The 13,783-nt window shown below is 51.2% G+C and overlaps 1 protein-coding gene across 1 annotated transcript in view; it reads left to right on the top strand.

The window, feature by feature from the left end:
• The window catches only part of GTF2IRD1 (GTF2I repeat domain containing 1), a 44,354-nt gene extending 31,125 nt beyond the window's left edge, over window positions 1-13,229 (top strand). The window contains exons 22-26 of the mRNA XM_009885102.1: window positions 8,395-8,472; window positions 10,376-10,568; window positions 11,059-11,096; window positions 12,035-12,171; window positions 12,972-13,229. Coding sequence (XP_009883404.1) covers window positions 8,395-8,472; window positions 10,376-10,568; window positions 11,059-11,096; window positions 12,035-12,171; window positions 12,972-13,046 — 521 coding nt within the window. The 3' untranslated portion in view covers window positions 13,047-13,229. The remainder of the gene's footprint in view (window positions 1-8,394; window positions 8,473-10,375; window positions 10,569-11,058; window positions 11,097-12,034; window positions 12,172-12,971) is intronic.
• The last annotated feature ends 554 nt before the right edge of the window (window positions 13,230-13,783 follow it).

Here is a 13,783-nt window from a genome sequence, read left to right as displayed (position 1 = left end):
CCACAGGGTCCGCATCGGGCTGTAGCAGGGTGGCAGTGAAAGCCCTCGCTGGCTCTTGGGCATCCCGCGTATGGAAACACCAGGGGAGAGGGGAGGATGGGGTGTCCCGGGTGCGCTCCGTACTCAGCTGCAGAAATCACCACCCCGGAGCTGCGTCCTTCCCCATGCATCGCTGTGGTAGCTCTGTCTCTCACTTCTGGGCTGTCCAGAAAAGAGAGCTGCTGTCAGAAACGCGGGTAAAAACCTGTCTCAGTTTTAAATGTCTCTAATTACAACTGTTGGAAGAGCACAGATGGGTGCAAAAAGCGTTGTCGTCTTTATTGATGGCTTCTCATTTCCTTGGCCAGCCTCCATGGGGATGGCACAATTTAGGGAAGACAGATATGATCGAGACAAAAACATTTATATGCCCTTATTGGGAACAGCAAAAAGGTGTTAGACACCCGAGAGGGCTCTAGCAAAAGGCGAACTGTCTGAGAAATTCAATCCAGAGCATAGACTGAGTGTCAGCCCTCTGCATCCTTGTTTATGGCCCAGCCAAGTCGGTGGGGAGGTCCCCCGAGACCTCCGTGCACCTTGGATTTAGACTTCTTGTCTTCCAGTCCTAACCAGCAAGGTGCGGGCTTGCATCAGTTGGACCTTAAACGAGCCCTCTGGGAAATGCAAGTTTCGCAGAACTCTGGTTTTCTGTGGAATTACATGGCTGTAACGCTGGAGTGAGCCGAGGATGTATCCTCTCCTCCAGCCGCATCTTGTCTTCCCGTTCCTCTCTGTAATCGGTATAATTACGTTAAGAGACGCTGATCTGACACAAATCACACCATTAACAAAGGAGCACATCAGAAGGCAAATACTTCAACCTGCCAGCTGGCTTGGAAACACAGCCTGATAGATAGAGATGTAGAGGAAATTGATTTTCTTTTCGATGCACAACATTTTTTTTTCCTTCTCCAGCTGAACGCTCCCACCATGGGCTAGCCCATGCTAGCACAAACCCAAAGACATATTTTATTCTGTGTATTGTGGTACCCGAGCAGGCTCGGGAGGAGTTCGCAGCATCCCTGCTGGGCTCAGGGCTTCGCACCTTCTCCTCCCACGGGGGTTTTAAATAAGAGCGGTTTTTGCAGGTGAGGGGTTTTTCTTGCTTGACGTCTCAATTTGTTATAGACCCTTTCATATATTTGCTAAATCTTTGGAGACAATTCCAGGACTTATAATTATTTTCTAGTATTCAGACTACCACTGGAACATCTCCTTGAGAAAAAAGCTGTTTGTATTTTGTCCCCCCCCCAAAATCCCCATTGACAGCAATTAACCTCGTGTCTGCTTTTCCACCCCATTACACCAAAGTGGATGGTGGCAACACAGTGGTACGTTCGCTGCCTTGGCTTTGATCGCTTTTCATCTGCCTTAACAAAATTCATGATTGCCAACTAGTCATAGAACATTAAAAATTTAAATTTAAGAGTGTTCTCTTTACCTCAATCTTGTATAGTAAAGTCCTGCCACGTAAAATGAAGAGCAGCAGCAGAAGCGCGTGCTTGGCGTTAAAACAAAATCAATGAAAATCACTCTTATTTCGCAGAGGAGCGTTAAAATGAAAGCAATAGTTACTCCCAAGCAGGATGACATTGCAAAGGTGTCTAAAAGCTGGAAAGCCCAGGAGATGACTGTATGAATATGAGGGAAGTTACGGTTTTTGTGGATCATTTTGGCTAAAAATTACATGAAAAGTACACGTTTTAAGGGAAAGGGGAAATTTAGCATTTATTTTCTAAAAAAAATCACTTTGGAGTGAATTGAGTTGCCTTTAGGTTAAATTCCAGTGTTTAATTTGCTTTAAACAAGTTGCGCGTCTCCTGCATTGCAAAGAGCATCCCAGATACCTGCAGGACCGGGGAAGGGCTGCCCTCCTTATCTCTCTCTTGTGGGGACACCCGTTTTTTTAAGTGCGACAGAAACAGATAAAAGGATTTCAATATCATCTGAGCGCTTCGCACGCTTTTTTCTCAACATAATCTGCAATTTCTCTGTTGAGATGGTATCTCCCCCTAATGTGTCGCAGTGGGGGGGTGAGGCGGCTGGGGGGTGCGTGCCTGCAGGGATGCTGTTTGCAGAAGGTGTTTACTGGGGGGGAATAAGGCTGTTTTTAGAAAAAGAAAAAAAAAAAAAAAAAGCCAGCGGTGCTGCCCAGCTCCCGGAGGAGGTCAGTGGCTGCAGTCGCCTTCTGCAGTACGGATTTGCAGCTGCTTTCGAAGGTGGGACGATGGCCCCGAGGTCACCGGTGCCTCTGCCATCGCTGTACCCGCGTGGGCCCCCGGGGGCTTTGACCCAGTGCACAACCCTCCTGGCATCCAGAGATTTTCCTTTTGATTTCCAATTTCTTTTTTCCCCCACCGCTGGTCTCTGCTCTGCAAAAAAAAGACCTTCAAAACCCCTTTTTGAAAGCAGAACGATCTCTCGGCATTAAAACACAAGTGGGAGAGCAGGGGTGAAGCTCCAGCGCTATAAACACAGCACTTATCCTTTCTTTTCTTCTTTCCTGAGGCACAGAGATACAAAACAGGCTTAATTTGAGCCTTTGAAAAAAAAAAAAAGTAAAAAAATCAAGCATAAGTAATCTAGTGCACACACAAAAAATCTTTCTGTATGTTAATTTTTATGTGCTTTGATTGAAAATGTACACCAGCTCCATCTGTCCTATTCCCCAAACTCTCTACCACCCTGATAGATTATTTCCCATACTCCAATTAATAAAGTAGGGCAGGCAGTGTTCTTTAATTAAAAAAAACACACATCCAGGCATCCTTTTTTTATATTTTTTCTTTTTTTAATCACGAGAGCACAATCCTCCTCTAGACTTTGATGAGATGTGCCTCACGTTGGAAACTCTTAGCAAGAAAAAAAGAGAAGAGGAAAGCACTTGATGGAGCGGTGATGGGAGCAGAGTGCATCTAGCTCCATCACCAGGTTGCTTTTTGAGGTCCATGCCCCTCTCCCTTCACGCCCCAGCCCTGATGTTTAACCCCCACAGGAGCAGCCGGCTTGTTTTTCCTTCTGATCTGCTTTCCTGCTATCTGGAGTGAATTATTTTTTAGTGCTCAGCTGGTTAGTGTTTCTAGTGTGAAGGTGGAGATTCAAGCAGGTAGTGCGAGTTGCTGTGGCGCTTCAAAGCCTGTTTTTAAGAACCTCTGCTATTTCAATCACCTTTTTCTTTGCCTCATTTTGTCTCCTTTCCTGCATGCGTGGCATCCTCGCGCCGATGGAAAGGCAGCGCCATTGTCCAGCTCATCCCAGCCCTCGTGTTTGCTTTGCTGTTGCCTCCCTCCCACTCCCCACCAGCCTCGTATCCTGACATGTCCTTCAGAGACCCCAAACCCCCCTTTTTTCAGGGTGCTCATCAAGACGGGTGCAGCTGCATCCTGGCTGTGGTCCGGCACTTAGTGCTGTGCTCCGTGCCGTGCAGCGCAGCGGCCGTGAGCCTGGTGGGATGCTGGTTAAAGCTGAGCGGCTCATGTGGGTTACCAGGACAAGAAATTTTAATTATCTTTCTTAATCAGTGTGATTTCGTAACGGCACCTTGAAATCTTCACCTGAAATGCTGCAAATGCTGCCAACCAAATGAAATGCCGTGCTGCCCTTCTTAAACCACCTCTGATTCCCATTGGAAAGGTGCTGCTGTGTGCTTCTCTTCCTCGCTGCCTGCCTGCGCTCCTGCCTGTGCTCCTGCCTGCATTCCTCCTTGACGGGAGCTATGCCAGGACCTTGTTCCCTCTTGGCTTGGACTCTAGCTTGGCTTTCCCTGCATCAGGGGGACCCATCTGCATCTCTTCCCCTTTGCATTGCGTATGCGCTGCCCGCAGGGTGTCCACAGGGGCAGGGTGTCACCCAGCGATTCAGGGGACCGGGTGATGGGCAGCATCGCTTTTTTTCTGGCTGGGTCCTGCTGCGTGGCAGCGAGCGGCCGTGCTGCAGCCGCCAGCCCCTTACGGCAGGATTTGTCCACCTACAGCCCAGGCGGCGCAGGGTTCGGCTCAGCGCCCCGGTCTGCACCGAAACCCCATGTTTTTCTGTTCCTTTGGTGCCGCTCAACTGAAGGGCTGCGACAGCTGCTTTCCTGAGCCTGCTTGAAATCTTTGGCGCATCGTTTGAGCTACTTCAAATTGCTCGTATCTCCGCTCAGCAAATTTGGACACGCACCCCTGCTCTCTCCCCTCATCCCCTCCAGTTTGCCGGTGGCCGTGTGCTGCAATTTGGCAGCAAGTGCCTTCCCGGTACTGCGACTCACAGCCCCCATCCCCCCCACCAGCTCTCCCCGTGGCTGCCGGCTTCAGCGCGATGAGCCGCTTCATTCCTCCTTTTGCCCGTCATAGAAATCCTGGCCCTAACCCCATTGCTGCTGCTTTTCCCCAGGAAATTCATTTCTTTTTGATATCGCTCGTCACTTCAGAGTTGGTGGCGAGCACCAGCCTCTCCTTAGGGATCTCTTTTTCTCCTGTTCCCTCCCGTTGCTGCAGAACTGACACAGTTTCCCTGTTTGCTTTTCATCTGCTTTAACCTCAGATAATTTTTTTTTTCCTCCTCCGGCGCGGCCGTGCAGCACAACCGCTGCGGCTTTGGCACGTGTGTGCCGCATGTCCCTGGGCACGTGTGGACCTCGAGCTGCTTAGGCATGCGGCGTAGCTCAAGGGATGCTCGTGGGCTCCAGCACATCCCAAACCGGGTCCCTGGTGTACGGTGGAGAGCCCAGCACAGCCCGCCCGGCTCACCGGGCAGTTATTTAGCTACTGAAAGCATCTCTGTGCCAAGGGGCCTCGGGACCGGAGGAATTTTAAGCTGCTAGGGACTGTCATCCTGGGTTTTGCTTTTGTTTGTGACCAAGAAACCAAGCTGCGGCACTCATGGCTCTCTTTTTCTTTCTCTCTCTTTTTTTTTTTTTGTCTTCTTTTAACTTGCGCTGTAGCCCCTAGACGGATAACATCATTGGAAAAAGCCTACGCTGCCTTGAATGGTACGTAGCTCAATTGATGCATCGTAGATGGTAGCAGACAAGAAATGCACTTGTGTTTTAATATGGGAATGAAAATGTCTTAAACCCCCAAATTTCAGGTATTTTTTTTTCCCTCTCTGCTGTTTCCCTGTGATACCAAGAACTGAATTATGCAGAATGTGTTTAACAGTATTTTATTGTTGTTATTAATCCTCTCTGCATTTCTAAGCACTGTGGCTGCGGTCCTTGGGCAGAGGTGCCGGTTCTGCTCCAGACGAACCAACCTGCCACCTTATCCTCAGCTCATCCATGTGTCCAAGCAATTAATTTGTTAAAAAAAAATCCACTCGCCATTCACAAGGAGAGCTTGCACGGACTTGGGTTGGGATTTTTTTTTTTTTCGCTTTGCTTTAACACATACTCTGCGCCAGAGCTGGCGTGCAGTTGTGTAGGCTCCGGGGATTTAACATATATACTAATTTACCGGAGTAAAGAAGAGCTCTCCTGCCTGTATCCATGATAGGGCATGGCGTATCTCCAGCAGATGCAGCCTTAGTCCCATCAGCTGGGATTCTGGCCGCATGTCGAGCTGTTAATTGCCTGCTCCCGCAAGCTTGTAGCTCTGCTTTGAAAACATGCATATGTTGAGCTAATTCGAACTGTATTTAAACCTGAGTGACTGTGGAATAGCCTCAGCCGTCAGCGGGTTTATTCCCGGTTCGCACAGGGGTGTAACTGAATTGCAGCCAGTGAAGTTGGAAGGGGGAAGAGGTGTGTGGTTATCCTCTGAAGGTTCAGGGTCAGATCCTGAGGGCTGTAAGCAGCCTACCCCAGTTGGGTGTTTCTGGGACACAACTGGGATTGCCTGAAGAAGGGACCTGAGCTGCTTTCCCGGTGGGGCGTGTTGGGCAGTGGCTGTTTCCCTGATGAAACAGCCTTCACGCTGGGGGTTTGGCTAACGGGAGAGCGTTACTCCGAGCGCGGTGGCTGGGCGGAGGATGTGCATGACCTGGAGCAGCACCCCAGGGATGCCGGCGGGGGCACGGGGAGGAGGAAGGCTTTGCCAGGTACCCTGCCCGGACGTGCCACGACTCCACCGCTGAGATCAGGGCTGTGCACGTGGCATCGCAAACCCAGACAGAACCATTATTGGTCCATGGGATATTTTGGATTTGGTTTTGTTGTGGTTTTTTAAAGTCAGTAAAAGAACAGGCGCTGTTTCGAATCCTGTTGTCCAACAGCAGACACCTAAACCCCATTTTTAATAACTACTAAATATGACTTGGTGTTTCTAAAAGAAATGTTGAGCTCTGACAAGTCCTATTGGAAAAGAGGAAATGGTGCTTTAAAAATGGGACCTCTCGTATGTGAGCGCCTATGGAGTGCAGGTGTCCTAGCTTCAGGCAAGTAGGATTGGGAAAAAAACAAGTCAATCAACTGGCTACTTTTTTTAATTAAAACAAAAAAAAAGATAACGCTGAGCTGAACCCAGCAGCATGCATCAACCTGCTCTATGGGAAGGACTCAGCACATTCCAGAGGTGCCAGTGGCTTCCTTGAGTTGATTATTTCCCAAAGCCAAATGGATAAAGTCAAAGGTAGATGGAGGTCCCTCTTGGGGATGGAGGGGCATGTTCCCAGGAAGCAGTGCCACCGGCTGGAGCCTCCTCTCTGGCTTCTCTGTTATGCTTGCTCAGTACCGGGGTTTTCACGGCGTTTGAGTCCTTGGATGGGAATTGGGGAGTCCTGCCCACCACAAGGTGGAAGAACATCCCCTTGGGATCTTGTTTCTTGCGCTTGGGTTGCTCGGGGCATGAGCGGAAACGAAAGAGCTACTGCGTTTTTCAGTCCCAGAGAATGAAATGAGTGAGAGCACTTAATTTGGGTGTTTCTTTGTCTGCTACCATCTACACATCCATACGGGTGTATATATACAGCCCAGAAACTGAGCATCAATGACAAGGAAGTCACAGAGGGAGCCCGCAGGCTTTGCCTCCGCCGGCCTGCTGTGGCCTCAGGAGCGGCACCGCAAGGCAAGGTCTTGGTTCTTGAAATCAGAGCTCCTTGGCGACATTTATTTGATTTTCTTCTATTTTATTTATTTTTTGCTCCATCCCTTTCAAGCTGCTTTGTTGCCATTTCTAGATTTGAAGCATGACTTGGCCCAGAGGTTCCTTTGCAGAACTTCTCCCTTCTTTTTTTTTCCCCCCCTAGTTATATCCAGACAAAACTATTGTTTTCCATGGGGAGAAGAGGTTTTGGAGGCCACACCCTGCAGTAGAAGGGTGTGGAGATTTAAGGGTGCCAGCGCCTCCCCAGGACCCTCAGCAGCGGGGTGGCCGAGGCGTGTGATTTCTGCTGGGGGTGCTGAGCGCTGGGCTCCGGGGTCCCGTGCAGGGAGGCAGGGACTCACCTCGGGTTTTCAGCTTGCGTTTAAAACAAAATTGCAAGCCATGTGATTGCTTAAAACCAAAATCAAAATCGTGTGATTGCTCAAAATCAGAGTCAAATATCACGTGATTGCTCAAAATCAAACTAAATAGCTGCAGACCTGGGGCAGAGGATGCTCGGGTCCCTCATGTTGAGGTTTGCAGCGCTCACCTTGATGTTTTAAATAACCATCCTGGATTTCCACCCCGTGGCGTGCCAGCCTGGGTGAAAATGCCTGCCTTGGGCGCAGCAAGGCTGGTGGTGGTGATGCCTCCTCTCCAGGGGGAGACTCCACTGGGGTCTGTGCACCCCAGCTGGCTCGGGGCCGGAGGGGTGACCCCGTTGAGAGGCGGATGAGGTTCATTCAATTGGTGCTTTATACCTGCGGGGTGAAAAAGCATCAAAGGGGGCCGGTACTGACCCCAGTTGTTTTTCCTGGAGCTCCCTGAGGATGCTGAATAGCTGGGGGAAAAATCTACCGCCATAGGCACGTCATTTGAAATGAGAGAACGGAGGAGAAACTGTTTGGCACGGTGAGGATAATTAAAAAAGCTAGCAAAGCCAAGCTGATTATATGGCATATTGTAAAACAATACTGTACTTAGGAGCCCAGCTATAAAAGTGCTATCTCATTCCTTGATGTCACTTGTGGGAGCATTCGTGGCACCGAGGGCCTGAGTCTCCATTGCTCTGCATATTTTGCAGTCATTTACAGCACCGCAAAGTGGATGTAAAATGCTCTCAGCCGTGGCAGCGTGTGGCAAATGCAGATTTGGCAGCATTTTATAGTTACTTTGCACGGCTCTAAAAGGTGACGCAAGGTGCAAGTGCAGAGCAGTCGCCTCCGAGGTGTCCCCGCGCTGCGCTAGGGCAGAGGGACAGAGGCACGGTCGTGCTTTGTGACAGTGGGATGGGTTTTCCAGGGGCTGAGAAAGAAACGGGGTGTTTTATTCCCTGTCCTTTTTTGCTTTGCAGATGAGGACGATGCCAACAGGCTCGGGGAGAAGGTGATTCTCCGAGAGCAAGTGAAAGAGCTTTTCAATGAAAAATACGGTGAGTCTCCCATCTGCACGCATCGTCAAGCGGGTTTGTTTTTGCTGACAGCAGCCATAGTTAAAATTAATTCGACTGAAGGCCTCTATTTATAGGCCAAGCGCACAGCAGCCTGCTGCAGCGCAGGTTTCGTCCCACTGCTTCCCATTACAGCCCGTCCCCGGGGACGTTCCCGAGTCCCGCTCCCGGCAGGTGGGACCGTGACCTTCTTGTTGACAGCTCCTTCTTGGCGAGGGAAGGGAGGATGCAAAAACGCAGCTGAGGAGCGGGATTTGTTCAGTCTGGTGTCAGCCTTTGATGTGTTTTTAACGTGTCCTGAGCCGGCGCGCGCGCTGAGCATGCCTGCCCTGCGCCTGCCTGCTGGCAGGCAGCCCCTGCCCGCTCTGCCTGCGGGGTTGGGAGCAAGGCTGGAGCCGCAGCCCGGCACGGGGCATGGCTGGGGAAAAGCTCGCTGGAAAAGGAGGTCAGGAGACTGGAGAAGATCTAAAAATGCCAATTGCAGGCTCCTCGTGCTGCTGAGCAAACCCCTCCTTCTACCCGGCGTTGGGAAAAGGCGCAGGAGGAAGAGCAGCTGGGTGGGGGAGCGGAGGAGCCGGCCGCAGGACGCACGGCCCCGAGCGGCGTCACCCTCTCAGCCCCGTGGGTACAGGCTGCCGCTGCTCGTGGCTGTCCCCGTTTGGGCATGACTTGTGTAAGTGCTGGGCGCTTATTTGTCAACCCTTGAGACCCCAGGGCTGCGCAGCTGGGCCGCGGTGGCTCGGTGGCACCCCACTGTTTGCTGCGGCGTCTCATCTCTCTCCCCAAAATCATTGCCTGAAGGAGAAGGAAAATAGCCAAAATGATAGCAAAGCAGCAGGGAATGTCATTGCCCTCCTTTCTCACTTTTCCCCTTGTCAAGGCTGCTCATCCTTCCCGCAAACCCGGTTTGTTTTGGGGTGCTGCTCGCAGCATGGGCTGCTCTGGGGGTGGATTTGCCCCCTTGGAGGTGCCAGCGGTTGGGCGCAGCTCCCCAGGGAGGCTGGTACCATGCTCTGAGCATCCCCATCCACCCTGGCTCAGCAGCACTTGGCCCATGGAGGGGCTGAGCCTACAGCAGATCCCCTCGTTCCCATGGTCCAGGCACAGTTTCTGGAGCATAAGCCGCCAGGTGGGCTGCAGGGACAAACTCCCTGCCAGGAAAGCCAGGAACGTGCCTGAGGGGCCGCTCACACCTCCAGGTTTGGAGGTTGCAGAGACACCAGGCAAGAGCGGGCTCTTGGAGTCAGGACCAGCACAGGTGAGGGACATTCGCTGCTCCCCCTGGTGCAGGAACGAAAAGGGTACTCAGAGAGATGGGCAGCAGGTTTAAATCGTGCAGAAGGAAGTGCTTTTAATGCAGCAAGGAATGAAATTGTGGTATTTCCCTGCCATAGGGTGTTGTGGAGGCCAAAGGGATACAGTGATGCAAAAAATGGGCAGGAGCGATGTGACGATGAGTGATGGATGTGATCTCCACCCCAGTGACCCCCAAGCCTGCTGACAGCTGGAGGCAAGAGATGGACAAATCTCTCCCGATTTTCCCCTCTCCTGGGCTGTCTCCCACACTGCTGCTGCTGGCCCAGCCGCCGGCTGGTGCCATGGGTGTCCTCTGCACGGAGCAGAGCTGGGTTTGCAAGTGCTGGTGCTGTAAAACAGCCCTCCCCTGAGGCTCCTGGCAGGATGCTAAATGGAGACTAACAGAGCAGGCAATAAACCAGGCAGGCAGACGTGGACCAGCTGGGTGGGACGTGGCTGCAGCAAAGGTTGGGCATGATGGCAGCCATGGCTGCCCAAAGTCCTCCCACGGCTCTTGGTCCTTCGGTAGGTTGGATCTGAAGCACTGTGGGGTAAAGCTGGTGTGTTGTCCTCTGCTCTGCTGTTACAGGAGAGGCTCTGGGCTTGAACCGGCCCGTCATGGTGCCCTATAAGCTCATCAGGGACAGTCCTGACGCGGTGGAGGTTACCGGGTTGCCGGACGATATCCCTTTCAGAAACCCCAATACCTACGACATCCATCGGCTGGAGAAGATCCTGAAGGCGCGGGAGAGCATCCGGATGGTGATTATAAACCAGCTCCAGTAAGTTCCCCCAGCTCTGTGACTGGGGAATGTTTCTGTTCATTAAGCGTTGCCCTTGTTTCTCCAGCCGCGAGTGGGGTAAGTCACTGCAGGGCCCCCAGAGCGGGGCCATGCCACCGCATACCCATGGAGGACCCGCTCCATCCCCAGCATCCGTTGTCCTGCACTGCAGGGACACGCTCGGCCACGGGTGGGCACAGGGGAGCGTTAGCAGGGATGGTTTATTCCCTCTTGTATAGTTTGAGGTGATGACGCTGGGAAGGAGCACGGTGCAGGGGCAGATAACAGGACAGCTCAGAGACCCGGCTGAGTTATTTTGGGTTGCTCTCCTCTGGGGAGCGGTGGGGAGGCTCTGTGTCCCATGCCCACGCTGTGGGGTGTCAGAGGAGGCAGCTCGGGGTCGGGGTTCGGGCTGCGTCCCGGCGTGGACAGGCGCGTAGGGGAGAAATGACGGCGTCCGCCTGCTCTCACCCCCTTGTCTCTTACACAGGCCGTTTGCCGAAATCTGCACTGAGGCCAAACAAACAGGTAAGCGGAGGGCTAAGAAATAATCGTGGTTTTCCCTGCCCTGTGGCAGAGAGAATACATGGGTAAAACAGATGGAGACAGGGGGAGGCGTTCGAACCTCCTGCATCCCCAGTGGAGGCTGGGGAGAAGATCCTACCTGGAAAAAGAAAAGTTAGGCTCAGCATCTGTTCAGGAGCAAACCATCCTCTCAGAATGACTGCACTTCTGTGAGCTGGGGACAGACAGGGCTTAGATTCAAACTTTCAGCATATTCTGGAGGATTTGATTATCCCTTTCCCATTAGCAATTTACTCACCATGAGCAATTTATTCACTGGTTAAAGCCCTTAATTTGAGCCATCGTTTAGCAGTTGAGCTTCTAAGGAAACAAGGTTTCTGTGATCACTGCAAATGCGTTTCTCTCTCTGTCCCATCCTCCCCAATAAATCTCAGCCAGTTTTAATCAAATGTGTCAGAATTAGCAGCCCCAGAGATAATTAGGAACCTATTAGATTTATGAAAATAGGTGGCTAGGTAGAGGAGAGAGATCTGGCAAGCAAGAGCATCCCTGCAACCTGACGTAAAAGGAGATGCACGAGAAACTTTATATATGCAGATATATATGGATATATCGTATATGCAGAGAGATATATATGGACATTATCATCATCACAGCTGGCACCTTCACAGCCCCAAAGCATCCAGCACGGACACAAGTCTGTGGGATATCAGGCTCTGTAAGCGCTGGAGTTTGGGGTTTGTTTATTTTGGGGGATTTTCTTCACCGGTGCCTGAGGAAAGCTGGCAGCTCCGTGCCAGGTGCTGGAGGCCAAGCCCGTGTCACCAACGGTGGCACAGCGGGTTGCCGCAGGGGGATGCTCAGCAGGAGGAGAGGTTGGGGCGGCGGGATGGGCCAGTCACAGGGCTTGGACACCTCATGCCTTCCCTCTCTCCCTGCAGAGAAAGACACCAGCGTTCCCAAACGGAAGCGGAAGAGGATCTCCGAAGGGAACTCGGTATCTTCCTCTTCCTCATCTTCCTCTTCCTCCTCTTCCAATATGGAGTCTACATCATCAACAAATCAGATCTCACTTGTGGTAAAGCCTTCCAAATATTAGGGGGGTTACTGCCTACCTATCTTTCCGCTTCAGGATGCTGCTCTCTGCTCTCCTTGAACCATCACCACCTCCCTCCGCCTGACAAACACTATAAAGTGTGACATAAAATGGCACAAGCAGGTTTGGCAAAGGAGGGGACGCAGTTTTGGGGCTCCCTTTTCCTGCCGTCTTTGTTTGGGGAGGGGGTCAGCGGGGCAAAGTTCCCGCTGCCCCTCAGGGCTCTCCCGCATCAATCCTGCCGAGTACCTCGGGGCGATGCTCAGCGTTGGCGGGAGCCGCATGTGAGACGGGCTCGAGCAAATCCCGCGACCCCACTGGGTTAAAACACCGGTGCTGGGCAGCGCCTCAGCCCCATGGCGCCTCTCGGCAGGACCCGGTGGTTCCCTCGTGGTCTGAGCTGTGCCGGGAGCATCACTCCAGCTCCGTCCCGGGAGCAATACAGAGCTCCGGCATGCAGCGAAACTGCGAAAATAGGAAATGAAATCCGGGAGATGCGTCCAACTGTGCTCCCTCAGGGCTTGGCTTCAGTTGTGGACCACACCAAATGCTTTTAAAAAATAATTAAAAAAAAAAAAAAGCACAACAGAAATATAAACTTAGAAGGTTTTTTTTTGTCAGGTTTGCCAGTGGTGTTTTGGTTTGGGGTTGGTTCTTTTATCTTATTTGGAAAGTGGGAGCAACAGCCCGTGTCGCAACATGTCAGAGATTTGATGTATGCATGGTTTTGTGTTGTGTCCTAACAGAGACTTTTGCCTTCTTTTTCTCTCCCTCTCTTTCAGCAATGGCCCATGAACATGTACATGTTAGACTATGGTGGTCTAAACGTCCAGATCCCAGGACCTATTAACTATTAGACCTCAATACCGAATAAGAACCTCAAATGAAAGAATAAATAAATAAATAAATGTAATTTATGTAAAAAGTGTATATTCCAATATGTATCAATGCCTTTTAGTTTTTCCAATGATTTTTACACTATATTCCTGCCATCAAGGCCTTTTTAAATAAAAATAAAAAGTGTTGCCTTGCTCTTAAAAGTACTTATTTTATTACGTATGTTATTGATAAATAGCATTTATAGGTAGGAGTAAGCGCAGGAGGACCTCCCCCGGACAGACCTTGTCATGCTTTAGCCGCTCAATAAAATCCTTAGTGTCCCCAGTGCTTGAAACCAAGAGGTCTGACACATTTTAATGCTTCATTTGCCACTGATGTCTTCGATTTAGATCAAAGGTGTGAAAATTCACTTGCAGAGCTGCAGGAGCAGTGGTACCAAACTGCAGCGCTGTGACAGACGAGGGAACCAGTCCTTACGAGCATCAGAGACCGGCGCCCTCGAGTCCTGTTTGCTCTGGAGCAGGAGCAGGTTTGGATTAAGTGGGAAGGTGGTTTCAGGCTCCCCAAGGAGCGAGACCCCCCAGGCCCTCTCGTGTCCGTCCTTCTGCCGCTCCAGACTTGGAAAGGCACAGAAGTAATTTCGGTTGCGTGCGTTTAACCAGCTTCTGAACCAGGAAAAGCTTTTAATTTGGTCACATTCTTTATTATTTATGATTTTCTAAGAGGCTTTGATGCCCTCTGGGGGGAGAAGCTC

The sequence above is a fragment of the Charadrius vociferus genome, unplaced genomic scaffold (assembly GCF_000708025.1).
Source record: "Charadrius vociferus isolate BGI_N301 unplaced genomic scaffold, ASM70802v2 scaffold54, whole genome shotgun sequence".
Classification (NCBI taxonomy): domain Eukaryota; kingdom Metazoa; phylum Chordata; class Aves; order Charadriiformes; family Charadriidae; genus Charadrius; species Charadrius vociferus.
Note: the sequence above shows the minus strand (reverse complement) of the source record. Positions and strands in the feature narration are given on the sequence as shown.